This window comes from Canis lupus, chromosome 7 (assembly GCF_003254725.2).
Source record: "Canis lupus dingo isolate Sandy chromosome 7, ASM325472v2, whole genome shotgun sequence".
In the NCBI taxonomy this organism is placed as follows: domain Eukaryota; kingdom Metazoa; phylum Chordata; class Mammalia; order Carnivora; family Canidae; genus Canis; species Canis lupus.
The window spans coordinates 16,915,842-16,934,631 of NC_064249.1; the positions used below are offsets into that span (position 1 = coordinate 16,915,842).

The 18,790-nt window shown below is 45.0% G+C and overlaps 1 protein-coding gene across 3 annotated transcripts in view; it reads left to right on the forward strand.

Annotated features, from left to right (window-relative positions):
• Positions 1-14,894, forward strand: part of RGL1 (ral guanine nucleotide dissociation stimulator like 1) — a 250,144-nt gene extending 235,250 nt beyond the window's left edge. For all 3 annotated transcript variants that reach the window (XM_025430066.3, XM_025430063.3, XM_025430065.3), the window contains 4 exons: positions 945-1,131; positions 4,998-5,252; positions 9,660-9,774; positions 12,413-14,894. In XM_025430066.3, the coding sequence (XP_025285851.1) occupies positions 945-1,131; positions 4,998-5,252; positions 9,660-9,774; positions 12,413-12,600 (745 nt within the window). In that variant the 3' untranslated portion in view covers positions 12,601-14,894. The remainder of the gene's footprint in view (positions 1-944; positions 1,132-4,997; positions 5,253-9,659; positions 9,775-12,412) is intronic.
• The last annotated feature ends 3,896 nt before the right edge of the window (positions 14,895-18,790 follow it).

Consider the following 18,790-nt stretch of genomic DNA (forward strand, 5'->3'; position numbering starts at 1 on the left):
TTGCACAAGTATTACTGGTCTGAGAGTTCCTACTTCCTAGGTCACATAGGTAGCAAATATGAGTGAGATGCTGGCCAAGATCACACATGATTTCAGGGGAGACATTTTTCTTTCACCCAAGCTCAGGCCAAGTCAGATAAGCTTCCTCGTTGCCTTCCTGTGCCAGTAGGAAGATATTTTTCTAGCCCATCTTTTTACATGGGTACAGCCCTTTGAGGGTCTTGGTTCTGCATAAGGAGTTTTGGTTTCAACTCCCCACCTTACATAAACAGAAGCCCTCATCTTTGGGTCTGTGTCTGTGTTAAAACCTGTATCCCTAGTTTACCAAGATTGGTACTTCCCACTCTGCATCCAAAGCAGCTGCAGAATTAACTCACATTGCTTCTGGTTTTCAGTTCTCTTTTCATTTATGACCTGTAGGGATTTTCCTTACTGTCTTGCAAGCTCAACTTTAAAAACGTTTTTAATGTTTCTTTTCTAGTTGTTTTATAACAAAGCAGTTAGCTTACTGTAAGTTCACCGGATTGTTGGAGACAGAAGTTTTCCTCCTTGGTTTCTTGGCCTAAGTAGTGCCAGCCTTCTTCCTTAGCCTCATGCGTAGCTCATTTTATGGTGGGAAGTGATAGGGATGTGATGATGGTATTTTGATCCTACCAGAGTGGTCTACAGCATGTTAAAAAATGGAGAACCATTGACCTAGAAGGACCTCAGATTAATATGGCCTCTCATTCAGCTAATCGATCTGTGTGTTCTTTGAGGTTGAAAATTACCTATTTGGATAAGATGTTTCCTGTGATGTTAGACACTTTATAGGAAACATTTTCCAATAATGGAAAATGCAAGATTGACAAAATAGCTAAGGGGTTATTTAACACAAAATATTTGCTTAATCATAGATTCCAGATTTGTCAGAGCCCAAATGCCTGTCATTATGTTTTTTCCAGACTGTTTCTGGGGTCGGACATTATTACCAGTAGCACTCCCACCAAAGAGCAGCCCAAGTCCACTGCCAGTGGGAGCTCTGGCGAAAGCATGGACTCCGTCAGTGTGTCATCCTGCGAGTCAAACCACTCAGAGGCTGAGGAGGGCTGTATCACTCCCATGGACACACCTGATGAGCCTCAAAAAAAGGTATATGCTTATTCCCTTCCCACAATTCCTAATCTAAATACCTGATGGAGTTTAGTGTTTGCCACATGAGGATGTCTGTTTTCAAGTTTATCACTCTACAGTATTTTGAAAGTCATGTTTATAAGAGCTGTCAAAGCAGAGTTCAATCAGAGGACCTATTCCTTATAGAAACTGGTCTAAAAACAATAAGCATGTTGGTTTATTCATCTGGCCTTTGAAATATTGTTCTGGACCCACATCCAATGGTGACTGAAAGATTGTGGCCTGTGACATGAGTATACTTTATTAAGTAGGCATAGGACTTTCTTAGAAGGAGTAAAAAGTCAAGAGGCAGAGATGTGTTAGGCTCTTGGTGTCGTACCTTGTCTTACATGCTTTTTACCACAGAATCTTACATAGGAAACGACTCCTAAACTCAGTGACTTAAAACAACAACCCCTATTCTCTTGTGTGCCTGCAGGTTGGTTGATGTAGGCTGGCCTTGGCACAAGGCCATGGATTTGGTCCAGGTCTGCTCTATCTGCCTCTCATTCTTCTTGGAGTAATGAGGCTATCCAGGTCATGCTATTAGTATGCTAAGACAAATGAGCAGGAGAGCAAGCCCAACCCTACAAGTATGTATCAAGCCTCTACTTTGATCATAACCACCAACAATTAACTGACCAAAGCAAATCATGTGGCCAAATCTCAGATAAATAAATGAGGCAGGGAACTCCTTCTAATAGGAGGAACTGTGGAGTCACAGGGCAAAGGGCATGGATGCTGAGGAGAATAAGGAATTGGTATCGATTACAAAATCTGCTGTGTCCCAGAAAAGAGAAACTAATAAGAGGTGATAAAAGAATTCTCATAGAGAGTTTCCGTTTTCCATGGCTTTATAAAGAAAAAGGAAACAAGATTTATCTTAATCTTCTGTACACATCTGCTTCAATCTGTTGATCAAGAAGCTTGAGTCAGAGATTTCAAGTGTGACATGACTAGAACTTGCACCATTTGGGGGGGAGACTTGGGGCAGCCAGACCTGCTGTGGGAGAGACTGTTGACCCCTTAGCCTATGCATAGGCCAATGAGGTGGACTGTTGGAGGTAAGAACTCCTCCATTGTTCATATCTGCCATTCTATAAGGGGGTTAGTGTACAGTTTCACATTGTGTTACAAACAACAACAGTATGGGAACTCTCAAGTGACCTTGTCACAGTGTAACCAATCCAGGATCAGGACTCATCAGGCTGAGATGTCTCAGGTGCTGCCCCTGCTGGATTTCTTCCCTTTCTACTTGGAAATCCAGAGACACATCCTCCAAATGTTGAAAGAAAAGCTCTATAAATACCTATGAATCTGTTCCTTATTTTCTTGAGCATATTTCCTAAACCAGAGATGTAATCATTCTTCATGACTTGACATACAGCGTTGAACTTGTTAAAATCTGGAGTGAAGTCTCATTATTCACCTGTTGACAAGTTCTTGTGCTTTGTAGCCCCCTCTTCTGATGGTAGACATCATACAAAAGTGAGAGTAGGGCTATTGCATGCATCTTTTTGGGATTTCTCCCTGTCCAGGAAGAGAGATGGAAACATCTTCACTGCTGGCAGTGCATTGGATGTGTGCATAGGTCCAGATCATGTCTTTGAAAACTACTCAGAAGCCCAGTGTGTGTCACTTGCACACCTCTTGCTGTATCCTTTCTGGCTCCTCCCTAAACACACTGGTGCTTCAGTGTCTTATACAAGTCATGAATTTTTATTCTTTAGATGAACCTTTCTAAGAGAAACCCAGGAATTTCTCTGGGTTTAAAGCTGCATTACTGACTTGAATGCAGGTAGTTGCTGGGCTCCAGCATCCTTGAATGGCAACTGGAAAGGTCTTGGTTGCTGCTGCTCACTGCATAGAGGGACCTCAGTGACCTCCATTGTTACTCCCTACAGTGGGTCCTGCAGCTTTCAGGATGTCCACTGTGCCTTTCCCAGTGGTACCCTATGAGGTCACCCTTTTCAGTGAAGTGTACTTTGTATTCCTTTTTCTTCCTCCCCCTGATCATAATTTCTAAACATTATTTTCACATTTGCTCCTCAGCATAAATTCTCAATAAGAACTGGGCTTCATCGGGTGGTCCATTTAAAGCTGCTGTAACCCAGGCATCTTTAAAGCTGTATCTTAATCATAACGGTCATTAAAATTAGGAATAATCTAATAGAGGAAAAGGGATTTACATAGGGGCAAAGGGAGGTGAAAAAACTGCACCGATAATGAGAAAATGGACTGTCCAGGCTACAGTGTGGTGCACATTCAAGCAAAGTGATGCTATTAAAATTACGCACCATCAGCCCCCAAATTGGCCACAGAACCGATTCACTTACAAAAACAGATCCAAAATGTTACTAAACCATATTGTGTGATAGTCACAGTTAAAGTTGTCAAATCAGCTTGCTGGCTCCAATTAAACTAATCATATGGTGGATTTCATGTACAGTTATGCCATAGGAAGAAAAAATCCATAGGAAATAAAACTGAGTAAGTGACATTTTACTTGGAAGCTTGATATTCAGAATTCTAAATTTCTATACTCTGTTTCCATGGAAAGGCAAACAGGTATGGAAAAAATTTGTACTAAATTTGTACTAAATTCATTTAGCTTTTAAATGACTTCCAAAATATTTGATAGGATTAATGTGGTATAATTTAGCTTAATACACTCTGAGAAATTATTTGTAATTTTCTACAGTAAGAATTGATATTTAAAATGATTCAATTTAATGATTGGCTTTTTTTTTTTTTAAACACAGCTTGGGGGATTCAGGGATCCTATTTCTTTGGGAATTAATTTTGCATAGTTTATGGTAAGGTAACCATGTAGTTAATTGAAAAACACATTAACCGTAGCACCTCGTTCCTTAATTGTTTTTGATCTACAACAGTGAAAATGTATACAGTTGGTTCTAGAAGCAAATGTAGAAAGCAATGGAACCTGCTCATAGGCTGTGTTCCCTTTGGTCACTATTTCTCTGAGTCTTTTTTCCCTTATCTGTATAATGCTCTGCATTTTGTTCACAAGATAGTTGTGAGAGCAACATGAGATAAGGTATGTGAAAGCTCATCACAAACATCAGTGCCAAACACCACAAAGGTAGTGGTGTCCTGTGTTCGTTTACCACTTCTCATCAACTTCAGACTGAGCCCTGGCTATGTACTTGCTGTGTGAACCTGGCTGTGGGACTCTGGGAACTTGGGAGCAGGTCATGGTGGTGCTGCCAGCAGTTTTCTCTCTAGCCTCAGGTCCCCCAGCAGCAGGAAGCTACTGCCCCCAGGGGCCTTCCAGAGACTAATAGTCCATGCAGCACCCATATAATCTGTGGTCCTTATCTTAGAAACTTCTAAGAGTACAGACATTTCTGTCCTGCTACAAAGTCTGATTGTAAAGTGGAGCCAGGATAGAAGTGATCTTGGTTGGGCTTGTTAAGCAGCATCCCCACTCAAGGCAGTAGGACTGGACAAACTGTTGGTAAGTAAGGCTTTCTTCCAGCCGGGAAGCTTCGGACCTCCGCAGGTCCATATTCCTTCTAGCTTCTGGTATCTGCTGCCATCTGCTGGTCACTTCCTTAAAAGCAGCTAAAACCTGGGGCATTGCTAGAGCTGCCCTGTGTCTGTCCTCAGCGGGATGCAGGGTGACCAGGGCAAGTGAGGAGTCGCTCATAGGCATCTGCCAAAGGGTGCTTCCACCAGGGCCAAGACGTGATGTGCTGCGGGCTGTCATGGGGGAGATGCTTACTCATCTCAGCATCTACCTCTGCTTTGACAGTTGCGAGGCGCACCACTGGCCAAGGTCCTTAACAGTTCTGTCTGCCTCTGGGCTGTGTTCACTCCTCCAGCTCTCCGAGTCTTCCTCGTCGTGTTCCTCTATCCATTCCATGGACACCACTTCCTCAGGGATGTCGTCCTTAATCAACCCCCTCTCCTCCCCTCCGTCCTGCAACAACAACCCCAAAATCCACAAGCGCTCCGTCTCTGTGACATCCATTACCTCGACAGTGCTGCCTCCCGTTTACAACCAACAGAACGAAGACACCTGCATAATCCGCATCAGTGTAGAGGACAACAACGGCAACATGTACAAGAGCATCGTGGTAAGGCCCTCGGACCGACCCCTGAGTGTGTCCAGTGTTGGCACACACGCACATTTGCCCAGAACAAACATGCACCTAAACCTCCCTGGGTGTGTACACCAGTCGTGTGTTTATATAAAAATCCACCATCAAAAAAAAAAAAAATCCACCATCAGTGCCCGTAAAATAGAATTTTTACATCTTAAAAATTGCTAAGACTTACTCATCTAGATCCTTGTCACTTTTTTTCAAAACTGTCAGTTTGGATGACTGTGTAAATGTAAAAATGCATGCCTTCTGGGAAATCTTCCCTGTGGGATTACGTGTCTGGATTTATAACGAATTCCCAAGCATTCTCAGCAGCGTCTTCCCGTGATGGCAAGTTTTTCTCCCTTAGTCATTTGGAATCAAACTGAGTAAGGTGAATGATCGAACTGGAAATGCAGTTTGAGCCCATGAGGAATTATATTTAAAAATTTAATTAGCCTGACCTTTTTGCCCTTCTTGTGAAAACTGTATTTCTGACAACATCCCAAAAGTGTTTTTGAATTAATGGCAGGCTTTTTGGAACACACACAGAGCGTCTCCTGGTAGTAACTTTGGGTCTGTAATTACAGGAAGAGACTCCTTCGTTTATAGGACATGTCATATGTTAAAGAGCGGCTTCTCGTTTGCAGTGAATCCCACCGCTAATGCTCTATCTTCATCGCTTGCCTTCTGGGGGAGCCCACTGAGTGCTTACGGGCTCAGCTCTGAATATGACATAAGTAACATGGAGGCACTGTCTCCTCCCATTCCAAAGAAAAGCTTTCCCAAGTCACTCATCAAATCAACAAAATACTTCTTGAACATTGGTTGTGTTCTGGTCACTGGGCCAGACTTTGTGGACAGGGAGATGAGTGGGGTGTTTCTGTCTTTGAGGAACTTACAATCAAAAGGGAGATGATAAGCAATATTTAAAACGTACCAAATTGTCTAGTGGAGGTCAGACCAGATTGTAAAGTTTCTGCGATCCTCATGAAGGAGTTTATGTCCTACAGGCAATAGCATCTCGTTGACAGCTTTTAAGTAGTGATCAGATTGTTCACTGAAAAGGTAGCTGACACTGGAGAGATGGTGCTGGGGTTAGGGGTGTAGGTTGGAGGCGAGGAGGCAACTTAAGCTGCTATCAGGGATCCCTGGGTGGCTCAGCGGTTCGGTGCCTGCTTTTGGCCCAGGGCATGATCCTGGGGTCCCAGGATTGAATCCCGCGTCAGGCTCCCTGCATAGAGCCTGCTTCTCCCTCTGCCTGTGTCTCTGCCCCCACCCCTCTGTGTCTCTCATGAATAAATAAATAAAATCTTTTTTTTTTTTTTTTAAGAAGCTGCTATCATAGTCCACGTAGGAGATGATAAGGGCTTGAATGACAGTCATGTGGCTGGAGACAATATGGATTTTTGAAAGATTTTTATGAGGTAGAATTGTAGAATCAATTAGTTTAGTCATCAACTTTGTGTTACCACTGTGGTGGATGAGGAAGAGGGAAAACTGAGGGCTGTCCAGGCAGCTTGGTGGTTGGTGGTCCGATCAAGTGAGGTATGAACTGCAGGAGGAGGAGGAAGGTTTTGCTGCAATTGGAAGGACTGATATTGTCTAACAGATGGGCAGAGCCCCTGCTGGTGCCAGGCTGGTGCTGGAGACAAATCCAGGAGTTGTCTGGCCCACTGGGTGGACAGGGGAACCCCCCTGGGAAGCCGTGTCATCGGTGTCATTATTGTATGCTCGGTGTGGCTTCTTCACAGGGCTTGTCTTCCGCATGCTGGCTTGTGAGTCCCACCTTGTAACTTTTTGGTGGCTCTGAAGTAAAAACTAAGAATTGACGCATGCAACTGTGTGGATGGATCTCTAAAGTTCCGCATTGAGCTAAAGAAACCAGACAAAAGGTTATATGCCACAGGAGTCTTTTCTTTCAAAAAGAGGCCAACCTAACCTGTATTAGAGGCTAACCTCAGGGAAGAGCCACAGGGAATTCTTTGCGTTCTGTATGTACTTAAGGTACGTGAAGGGGACACCCCAGCGCCATTCAGTACAGTAGCCACCAGCAACGTGTGGCAGCTGAGCGATTAAAATGGAATAGTCCCAATTGAGATGTGCCGTGAGCGTAAAACATACACCAGATTTTGAAGACTTAGTACACAAGAAAGAATTTCTCATCGACAATTTTCATACGGATTGTATGCTGAAAAAATAGTTGGGATGTATTGGATTAAATAAAATACATCATTAAAACTAGCTTTCCTTTTAAAAAGATTTTTTTACGACGGCTCCCAGACATTTGAAATTAGAAACGAGGCTCTCGTCGTTTACTGACTGGTGCTGGTTCGGCGTGTCAGCCAAAGGCGGCGTGAGTGATCCTAACCGTGATCCTCCACTCCATGCAGTACCTTTGACGGGACAGAGTAACAAGCACCCGAGGAAAGCCCTTGGCCATAGCCCACCTTGCTTGGACACACCTGGGGAAGTTTAAAGAAAATAAGGGGAGCTGGCTTTCTTCTTAGGTAGGTTTAAAGTTGACAGCTTAGCCTGACGTTACTCACCTCAGCCTGCCGTGCATCCTCAGAGTGGGATCCTTTCTCTTTAGCTTTATGCTCCTGGTCCCGTTTGATCCAGCTGTGGGAGTATTTTCTTTAGACTATCAAAACACAAATCTCTTCCTTCAGAATTTTGTGCGCATCTGTTTCTCCCTTGGAAATGAACACACCGGTTGTTTAGGTGATAGACAAATGAACAAGGTCTCTGTTGCGTGCAAGGACCCCACTGGAATGCATGTTGTTTACTGAATCACAAATCCCTGCTGCTGCTCCAGACCAGGGATGGCCCTGCCATCTTCAGGCTCTTTTTTTTTTTTTTTTTTTTTTTAAGTTTTTATTTATTCATGAAAGACACAGAGAAAGAGAGAGGCAGAGACACAGGCAGAGGGAGAAGCAAAGCAGGCTCCATGCAGGGAGCCCGACGTGGGACTCGATCCCCGGTCTCCAGGGTCAGGCCCTGGGTGGAAGGAGGCGCTAAATCACTGAGCCACCCAGGCTGCCCCACCTTCAGGCTCTTGATGACAGTTTCTTGGAGGACATTTCTCTTCCTCTTCCTCCTCCTTCTCTTCCTCCTCTTCCTCCTTTTCCTTCTCCTCCTCCTCATCTTTCTCCTCCTCCTTCTCCATCTCTCCTTTTACCTTGTGATCAGAACAGCTTTTATTTTTAAGTAACAATAATCTGTGTTTTCTTTTGCATTCTTCCTAATGTGAAGAAATCACGCAAAGGATGGTATGGAAGTCAGCCCTCTTTTCCGCTTTCCCTGAGCACTCTCCAAATAGTTGGCTGGTGTGCTGAGATAGTCAGAATCTGGGGTGAGGAGAACCTTTACTTGCACTTAAAAAGTGTTTGATCTGTTATTTTTAAACACTCGGAGGCTGATTTTTATTGAAGCCTAATTTACATACCACTATGTACACAGGTCTTCAGCATTTAGTTCTATTATATCTGTGTAACTGCCACCCCGAATCTAGATAAAGAACAATTTTCATCCCCCCCAAAATTCCCTTGTGCCCCTTCCAATAATTTCCCCTTTAACCTTAGTGAAGACTGAGATTTGTTACTGTTAGTTTTCTAACACCATAGATTAATTTGGCCTGTTTTTCAAAGAATAGACTCCTCCAGCATGTAATCTTTTGTGTCTGTTTTTTAGTGTTTTTTTTTTTCCTTAATGTGATGCTTTTGAGATTCATCCACATTATTGCCCAGGTCAGTTCCTAATTTATAGCAGCTGCTACGTTGTGTTCTACCGAGAGTGTTCTATGGTCTCTTTATCCATGCCCCTGCTCTCCCTGTTAAAGGAGATTTTAGGTTGACTCCACTTTGGGGCTATTATGCTGTGAACATTTCTGTAGTAGAAGTCCTTCTGTGGACATAGGTTTTCATTTCTCTTGGCAAATACTTAGGAGTGAGTTCGCTGGATCATAGAGTGGCTTGTGTTTTTGAAATGGTCAGTGTGCAGAACTGTGACCATTTGCAACCCTCAGGTCGTAACCAAGTACTCAACAGGTAAGGATAATTTTGGCCCAGGAGCAAAGTTTTCACCACACCCTCATATTTTTCCCCACAGTGGAACCTCAGCAGATGTGAGTAGATGGACAAGGCACATGTTCTATTTTACTAAGGAAAGCCACTTGACTCTGAGAGAGTAGGTGACAGAGAGTAGGTGGCCCATCTTCATTTGGCTACTGAGGGTGGAGCCAGGACTAGAACCCAGAAATTCTGGCTCCTGGTCCTGTTCTTGTTCCACTTGGGCCATTATTCCCAAGAAGGCACAAAGCAGCAAGAACAAGGAGATCGAGAGAACCCTTTCAGGAAACAGGAAGCGAAATACTTAGAAACTCATCCATTGTCTTTCCAGCTGACGAGCCAAGATAAAACCCCCGCCGTGATCCAGAGGGCAATGCTGAAGCACAACCTGGACTCAGACCCGGCTGAGGAGTATGAGCTGGTACAGGTCATCTCAGAGGACAAAGGTGGGCACGTGTAGCTTCCCATGGCAGGTTACTTTAGGTTACTTTAGGCAGGTTAAGAAGTCAGAAAATGAATATAATGTTTTTGTGGGGCTTTTTTTTTTTTTTTTTATGAAACCAATTAGGAGTTTTTAATTGTGCAAGAGTGGGATTGTGTGGGGACCAGTGTCATCGTGTAGAATGAAGCATCTCAAGCTATCCTCCCCCAACAACCCTGTGTTTTCTACAGTTTTGCTGAGCACCCTCCTGCCCGTTCTCTGTAAACTGTGTATCAAGCATTCTTCTAGGAAGAGGTCTCACCCTGTGTGTGGAGGGGCATAGGTGGGGCCCAGTGGGTCTTTGCTGATGGCCTCACATCTCCTTTACCCAATAACGCATGTTTAAGTTGCACGTGAACCTAAAATGTAGTGGTCCTTGTAATAATTTCTCATTTTTTCAATTAGTCATGTGTGAGAGCCTTATAGGATTATCTTTCAGTTTATCATAATTCATGATTGATCTTCAAGTAGCAAGAGCTTCTAACTCCAGAATCTGAAAGCTCTTTACTTCATATGTACTGAGGCAAAGAACTGGTGATCGTACTTCAGTATGCCTAGGAACCCATTGTTTGTAGAAATTCCTTTTAGGAACATTCTGGGAAAATACCCTAAATGTATCTATTTGCTACCTTAATTTGGGATTGTATTTGTTGAGAGGAGGAGAGAGGCTGGTAGTTGGCCCCTCTGTATCCTGATATATCATACAAACTCCATCTAAATAAGTCTGTTTCTAAATACAGTTGTTGACTCAGGCCAACCCTGTCTGCTGACAGACCCAACACTAACCAATTCAAGCATGTAGGGCTATTCACCAACAAGCACCCTATAATGAAAAGAAGATTTATACAAGTTAGGGATATGGGAAGGTAGCAGCTCTTCACACTCCATTTGGCCAACAGATCACCCCTGGGCTGTATCTTGGGCCCAGAGAAGAGTGACTGTCCCTTTTCCTAAAGAAATAATTTCCTAAAAGCTATAGCCTTTAAGGAAATTATTTTTCAGTGAACTCTTGGGAGTTTTCTCATTCGTTCAGCTGGTCCCTTTGTTGTGGGACAAACTCCTGTCAGTTACATCTTTTTTTGTAATTAGAGTTAAAATTCTAAGCCTAAAATGGAGTCTCTTGAGTTTGACCATGTTGCCCAAAAAATAACACTAAGGTGAGGCTGGGTGGGTCTGAAGAACCAGGAGCCCTGAGGTGTAATCTGGGCCCAGCTCTGTTCACCACTTGGGTGGTCTTGGGTGGGCTGCTTGACCTCCTCGGGCCTTGGTCCTTAGTGAAAAGGAGGCAATACCCTACTACTACTTCGTACATCACAGGGCAGTTGTGAGGATAAGAAGAAATAATGTGCCCACAGGTACTTTGGAGGCATGCCTAGTGACATATAGCTGTGAGGTGAGTTATTACTGACCCAGGAATATTTGGGCAGGAGATTGGGAGTACTTTAGTTATTCTTTATGGAACACTTAGGCCACAGAGTGTCACAGAGTCACTGAGAGCCTGATTGCACCAGTCTTGCTTTGGAATTTCAATGTTTGAAGTAAACATAAGCTTCACTGAATCTGCAACCAGATACCTCTATCTGTGGGAGCAAGAGCTCCCTTACTCCACTGCCACAAATGTAGACTCGCCCATTTTACCGCTTTTATTCCGTTTGGTTTTTTAGATACCCGTTACCCCTGAATGCTAAACAGTATATACCTTCTTTTAAAGACAAAAACAAATTAAAATAACTTTACTTGATAATTTCATATTACACTTGGAATAGTCCTTGTTCAGAAATTGCAGCTATCTGACTGGGAATCACTGAAGTAGATACAGTTTATATTTTTTATTTTATTTTAAGATTTTATTTATTTATTCATGAGAGCCACAGAGAGAGAGAGAGAGAGAGGTAGAGACACAGGCAGAGGGAGAAGCAGGCTCCATGCAGGAGCCTGATGCGGGACTCGATCCCGGGGCTCCAGGATCATGCCCTGAGCCGAAGGCAGATGCTCAACCTCTGAGCCACCCAGGGATCCCTGTAGATACAGTTTAAATGTTAACAGATATACACTATTTTATTTAGATGCTGTTTAGTATTAAACCGATTTGATTTTGGATGACTTCAAAAAATATTTCAATATTCCAGGTAGAGAGTTCTAGAAAAATCTGTAGATTTTCTTTTTTTTCCCCCCACGTCATTGAATTCTTTTAGTAGCTGAGAAAAGCTGCATGCTGGAGTAGAAAATGGATCATGGGAGGAAGATTATAACCCATAACCTGGGTTATGGCCTCAGTTCTACCGTTGACTAGCTGTGATCCTAGGAGTGTTGTTTTATGTCTCTTGGTCTTTTTGTTTTCACTGTAGCTAAAATAGTCTGTATTTGAACGTTCAGTTCATAGGTCAAATTTCTAAGATCCTCTTTGCACTTCATTTTTAAAAATTGGGATCATGGAGTTGGGCCAGCCAATTTTGGGGGTGGTAGTCATTGTCTGGTTCATTCACATCCTAGGGACAAAGGGCCATAGTCCCTGCCTTGTGACTGGGCAAGATATCCCCCTGCCACTGTCAGCACTGGGCTGACCTACACCAGCTGACTTCTCTCTCCCTTATCTCTTTTAGAACTCGTGATTCCGGACTCAGCCAATGTCTTTTATGCCATGAACAGCCAAGTGAACTTTGACTTCATTTTACGCAAAAAGAACTCCATGGAAGAGCAAGTGAAATTGCGTAGCCGGACCAGCTTGACATTGCCCAGGACAGCTAAACGGGGCTGCTGGAGCAACAGACAGAGCAAAATCACCCTCTGAAGGGAGGGACCAGTGGCCCCTTGCTTGCCAAAGGCAGACTGGGGCTGAGAACAGGCCATGCTGATTGCAACGACCATCCAGTGTTAGAGGATCATTGGCAAAGTCAACAGATATTTATTGAGTACCTCTGGTGTGCAAGGCACTATGATGGGCCTCCTGGGGAAATTGGAGATGAATTTGACATGAAAAGGATGAATGTTTCACTGATTCTCTTTGACCTATTTGAGACTGAAATGCAAATTATCCACTTTTATAAATATATATATATGTACACATATTTGGTACATATGTGTGTGTACGCGTATATATATACACACACACACACACACATACATATATATATATATAAATATATGAGGGACTTATGGGATATTCTGGACTATGGAAAAATGAATTTGCACAATGGCCTGGAAAGTTGAGGTCACTTTTTACAGGGAAATAGAAAGAACTGCAAACCTAGTCTCATACCTTCCGAGTAAATGGAATCAATCCTAGGAATACAGAGTGTCCTTTGTGCCAGTATTATAAGAAGTCCAAACCATTTTTATAAAGGAAGAGAATTACTTCCTCCATCAAGTGCCACCGGAAGAGAAGAGCTGCAGAGGCTAGAACTGCCGTGGCTGAATGAAAGGCCGCTTCGGAAAGGGTTTGGATGAGCCAGTGGCTTTAGACCTCTGCCTGCATCTGCCACTTCCTGCTCTCCCAGGGAGGGCCAGGAGGAGCTTCGGAGGCCCACCTGACCCACTGGGCCAGCCTTCATGACACCTCTGGAGTCAACACAAGCCCATTTTGATTTCTGGCATTGTGTTTCTGCCCCTCCCCCCACCACCCCCGACGGACATATCACAATCATTACTGCACAAGTAGCCATGCTCTTTGGTAACTTATCAGCCAGAAAAGAAAGCACAAAAGAATGGTGACTCATTTGGACTCTTACATGTTTTGGAATGCCACTACTTCATTGCCATTTCTGATCGCCTTCTTTTGCATGTAAAACTGTATGTCTGGAGTCTTTTGCCATCTGGATCGTAGTACCTCTCTATTATGTGCAATTTGTTCCTCAGGTGTAGAAATTCCTACTGCGATTGACTACATTTGATCCTCTTGAGCCTGTGAAAGATTTCTGAACAGCGATTGCTCTGTCAATAGGCCCTGGGAAGATGTGCCCTGCTGGTAGCAGCACACTAGTTTACTTACTAACCTTGGTAGCATTACTGTGCCTAGTCACGGGGAAAGAAATGGGGCTACGTATATCATCTAAACCATTTCTAATGAGGTACATTCCAGATGGAATCAATAACATTTTTTTTTCAGGTCCCCACACTTGATGTCACAGTGTTACTGTTAAGTGACATTTTTGTCTCTAGTAACACCACCAACCCTCTCCCTTCTAGATTTGAGCTGTGCTGGGGTTTGAACTCAAAAGCCATAATGTGGGATATTGACATGTGTAAGAAGCACTTTCAGAATGTCCTTTTTCAGACAAAAATTCTCAAAATATCAGTTTTTATTCCAAAAATAAAAAGAACCAACCCAGATACGAAGCATAGATTGTAACATGAAGCTTTTTTTTTTTCTTTTTCCTAATCCTGGTAAAGACAGCTCCCAAAGGTTATGTGAGATTTATGTTATGTAAATAGCCATATGATATCTGCAAGAAACACCAGGGAAAGTTTAGAGATGTGTGGCAGTGGACCAAAGAATGAGCCAGGAAGGCCTCAAATTTCTTCTAGGTCTTTCTAGGAGATCAGACTGCCGTGGAAGACCGACTGGGTGTCAGCTAGTCGAAAAGCACTTTCTTCCGTTTGCAAGGCTCGTCCGATTTGTGCTTCTGTGTTTGGAGGAGAGATGGCCAGGGTGCTAGACATCATGGAGATGGAAGTAAATGTAGCCTCAGCCTGAATTTCTTGGTTTGAAGGTCGCAAAATATAGGACCGTTGGCCTGGTTTAGGGTGTGGCTACAAAGACATACATGTTGTGCCCGTGTGCTCGCCCTATGTATTGTACTGTATATGTAGAGTCTAGATTTATATACTGCAATGTAAAAAAATATATATATATATATTTTCCTTTTTTAAAGACAATGGAAACTCCAAGTAGATAAAACATAGCCTCATTTATTTAATGCCACTTTAAATGTCTTAAATTTGTTTCCTGGTGGACAGCCGGGTAATGCTTTTAGCTGCTCGCATGCTTGTCTTTCTGCATCTCCATCACCTGTTTACCTTTTGGTTAAACTAATAAACTGGTTTGGGACTTGGTTGGCATGTGCTGCCAGACCCAAAGGGATCGTATCTGGAGTATTCCTCAGGTGGGTTCTGGGTTCCAGATATGTCAGTAAGCTTGTTGGAAGCCCGCTCTGACCCTATTGGAGGGAGGAGAGGGGAAGTCAGTGGCAGTTAAGAGGGGATCCTCTCCACTGGTGTCACGAGCATTTGGGGGAGAGATATGATATATCAGATATGATGCCTTGACAGATGGCCATTCTTAGGAGTCGTGTGGGTGGGGGACACTAAAAAAAGGAAAAAAAACAAACAAACACCTGAACTTAGAGTTAGGATCCAGAGTAGTACTTTGCCTCCTTTCTGACAGCCTTTTCCCTAGTCTGTAATGGCTACCATCTATGCAATTCTTGAAACCATCCACGGTGCTCTGGATGCCAGGGGGTCCTCTATGAAAGGAAGAAAGAAGGCTTTCCCAAAAAAACAATCAGAACCAGGCCACCTTCACTCAATAGATGAACATTATTGTCATCTCATCCTATGTCCAAAAAGTTTCCAGAATTATTGTCCACTGGATTCTTAAATGGCTCCAAGTGGTCAAATTTTCTGGGCCCTCATGGGATTTTGGAGAGAGCCAACTAGGTGTTTTAATAATTGATAATACGGGGGGCCCTTGGTGGCTCAGTGGTTGAGCATCTGCCTTTGGCTCAGGTCATGATCCCAGGGTCCTGGGATTGAGTCCTGCATCAGGGTCCCCGCAGGGAGCCTGCTTCTTCTGCCTATGTCTCTGCTTCTTTCTCTGTGTCTCTCATAAATAAATAAAGTCTTTAAAAAGTAATTGATAATGTGGGGGCAGGACAAGAAAAAAGAGATTTCTATGGCACTAGGTGACGATTTTTTCAAGATCATTCTAGAAAACTGGTCCCCTTATTTTTGCCTCTGTCTAGAAGCTGGACTTGGTTACTTCTGCCCAAAGAAATATGTCTTAAAACTTCCTTTGGAATCTTTTCAAATCCATCATGCAGCACAAGACCATGAGGAGGCAGACAGTATTGCTCCGTGTCCTGATACCAGTGGTGGCAGGAAGCTGCCTGGATGCCAATCCTCTTGTTCTACAGATGCTGCTGCAGTAGTTGCCACTGGTTACAACAGCTATCCCCAGTTCCACTATGAGAAGTTATTTGCACCGTGTTTTGCTTTGCTATTGCCCCTAGAATCTCTCTTGGAACAGAATACCTCTGCAAGGGACGGGTTAGGCTAGGTTCAGTTAAGCCGAAGAAACAAACCATGAAACCTCAGTAACTTAAGACAGTTTCATGTTTTGTCGTGTGATGGTATGATGCAAATCGGGCAGCCCTCCTTAGGGACGTTCCCCCTACTGTGGCTCCAGGACCCGGGCAGCGTCTCCCATCTCAGGGCCTTTCCTTCAAGACACAAAGTCATGATGGGAGGAACTCACACTGTTCCTAACTGCCCAGACCAAGGTCACAGTGCTGCTTCCATTCGCCGTGCCTGGCCAGTCCATGGAGCGGGGGCGGGGGTGTAGGAGAACACCCGGAGTGGATGGGGACCATTAACCATCTCTGCCACAAAGGAGTTGTGTGTCCTTAGTAGGGTGCATGGATTTGTTCTTTCTTCAGTCAACGAACAAGTTTGTGTTTGGAACACACGGCACTGAGAACCTGAGATGAGGCTGAACAGAGCCAAGGAAGGGCTAATGAGAGGGAGGCGCTCAAAGGAGAAAATACCAGAAGGAGTAATTTAATTCTGTCTAGAATTGGACTTAATAAATTTATGTTTAGCTTTTAGCTGCCACGACCTCCAATTTACACGCTTCTAATGGTGGTTCCTACTTTGACAAAAGTAGGATCTATTTTTCAGATGTTGTATGTCAAGTTAAAAGAAAAATCTAGGAAATTTAAGGTGCTGGCACGTAAATCATGAGATGAACTAGAAGCCAGGCAAATTTAATTCTTGTAGCCTCAGATTTTGAAATCTAGGATTTGGTGTGGTTTCTCAGGACCCCTACCCAGAAAACTGGGGAAGCAATTCACTTAGCTAACAGTCTGAGGAATCCAGTGAATTGCACATTTTCTTAAGCCTTGGAAGCCATCTTACAGATGCAGTCAACCCTCTCAGATTGCTATATAGGGGCTGAGGCCCGGAGCGTCAAGTCAGTGGCCCAAAATTAGGGGCAAAGCTCTAAATTATCAGAACCCCACTGTGTGCATATCACACTGGGCTGGGCACTGAATTCGGAAAGCTCTCTTGACATATATGCTTCCACATGGAACAGGAGAGAATGCCTGGGGTCTGTTGGCTCCATCCCCAGCCTTCCGATGATGAGAATTCACACAAGCCGTCTTGGTTCGATGGGCATCTGGTCGTTTCTTTAAAGTCTCCAGGGAATGTCCTGCTGCGGGTCCGAGCACAGCTACCTGCTTTCCTGGGCATTACCCCATCTCACAGATGAGGAAGCAAAGCCATAAGGATCAGGATGACCTAGTAAGTTAGATCCCCAGCTAGGACTGGAATCCATTTCTGGTCCATGAACTTGCTCTCCTACACAACGGGGGGCTGGGGTGGCAGCTAGGGAAGAGTCCCCTGCAAAGAGCACCAACTGGACACAGAGTTGGAGGAGTGGACGTGACCCGGGCTTGGGTGCCATCCAGGGGCACTGGAACCAGGCTCAGCCTCCCTGTAAGCCAGCTCTCAGTCCCCAAGGCCTTTATCTCAGGCTTCTCAGAAGCAATCATTTTTATTCCCACCACTGTTTAAGTGCAAAGCAACCATTTGTGGCACAGTTCCAAGTTCTTGGGTACCAATAAATCTAATTTTTAAAAAGTGAATAAACTTTCTGGATTGCTGCAGCCATTTAAAAAAAAGAAAGCAAGGTACCATTCTCAAAATGAGAGAAGCATCCTAAATGAGACGGTTAGCTCGCTCCCAGACGTGGATCTGCGACCCTCGTTTATACGCTGACACCCAGGCACCCAAGGACTCGGTTTGGCCACTAATCACACATGATATTTCGCAGGTGGGACGTTAGCCTTGGGGTTGGTAGTGCAAGCTCTGTTGCACGTTGGGCTCTGTGAGAGAGAGACCGAGGTGGGCGCGTGGGGTGTTAGTGAGAACGGGGCACACCCGCACGCGAAGCGTTGCGTGGAGCTGGAGAGCGCGCGCCCAGGCCCCTCACCACCTGGGTCACTTACTTTAGCTGCTGCCTCATCTGGGACGTGGGGCCTGGGGGGAGCCCGGCCGGCGGGGCAGCCTTCCATCGCAGGCGCAGGCCCCCGGGGAGGCCACCCGGCAGCGGCGCAGCTCGGGCGCAGGCGGTGGGCCCTTGGCCTTGCCCACCTGCAGGCCCGGCTTCCGACGGAGCAGCCGGGGTGAAGGGGCCCTGTCTGAACAGAGGGCACCCCACCCCCCGGGAAGGAGCTGGGCCAGCACACGGGGGGGGGGGCTCCCCTGATTCCCTCTGCCGTCGGGCAGTGTCCCCCCAGCAGGCCCGCTCCCCTGCTCCCTCCTCTGTGCTCACCTGGGCCCGCTCTCCCCCGCGCCCATGGCCCGGGTCATGCACCTGGCGAGGTGCTGCCGTCCCACAGGCGCCCGACCCCTGCGGCCCGGCTGCCACCTCCGCCCCAAGCCCCCTTGTCTGGTTTCTCCATCTGGGCCTCTCCCTCCTCTCTCTGGCAGGGCCTCCAGCCTCACTTTCTCTCCCGAGGCCTGGACTTGGCCTCAGTTGCTCTGTCCTTGCACTTCCCGCCTGGGCTCTCGGAGCCGCCCTGGAGGCCCCTCTTCCCTCTCCCCTCAAACTCCCTGTCCCCCACCCTCGCTTCCTCCCTGGGCCCAGCCTGGACATAATAGCCTCCGCAAGTCTTCACATCAAGACCGGTGGGTTTTTTTTTTTTTTAAGATTTTATTTATTTATTCATGAGAGAGAGAGAGAGGCAGAGACACAGGCAGAG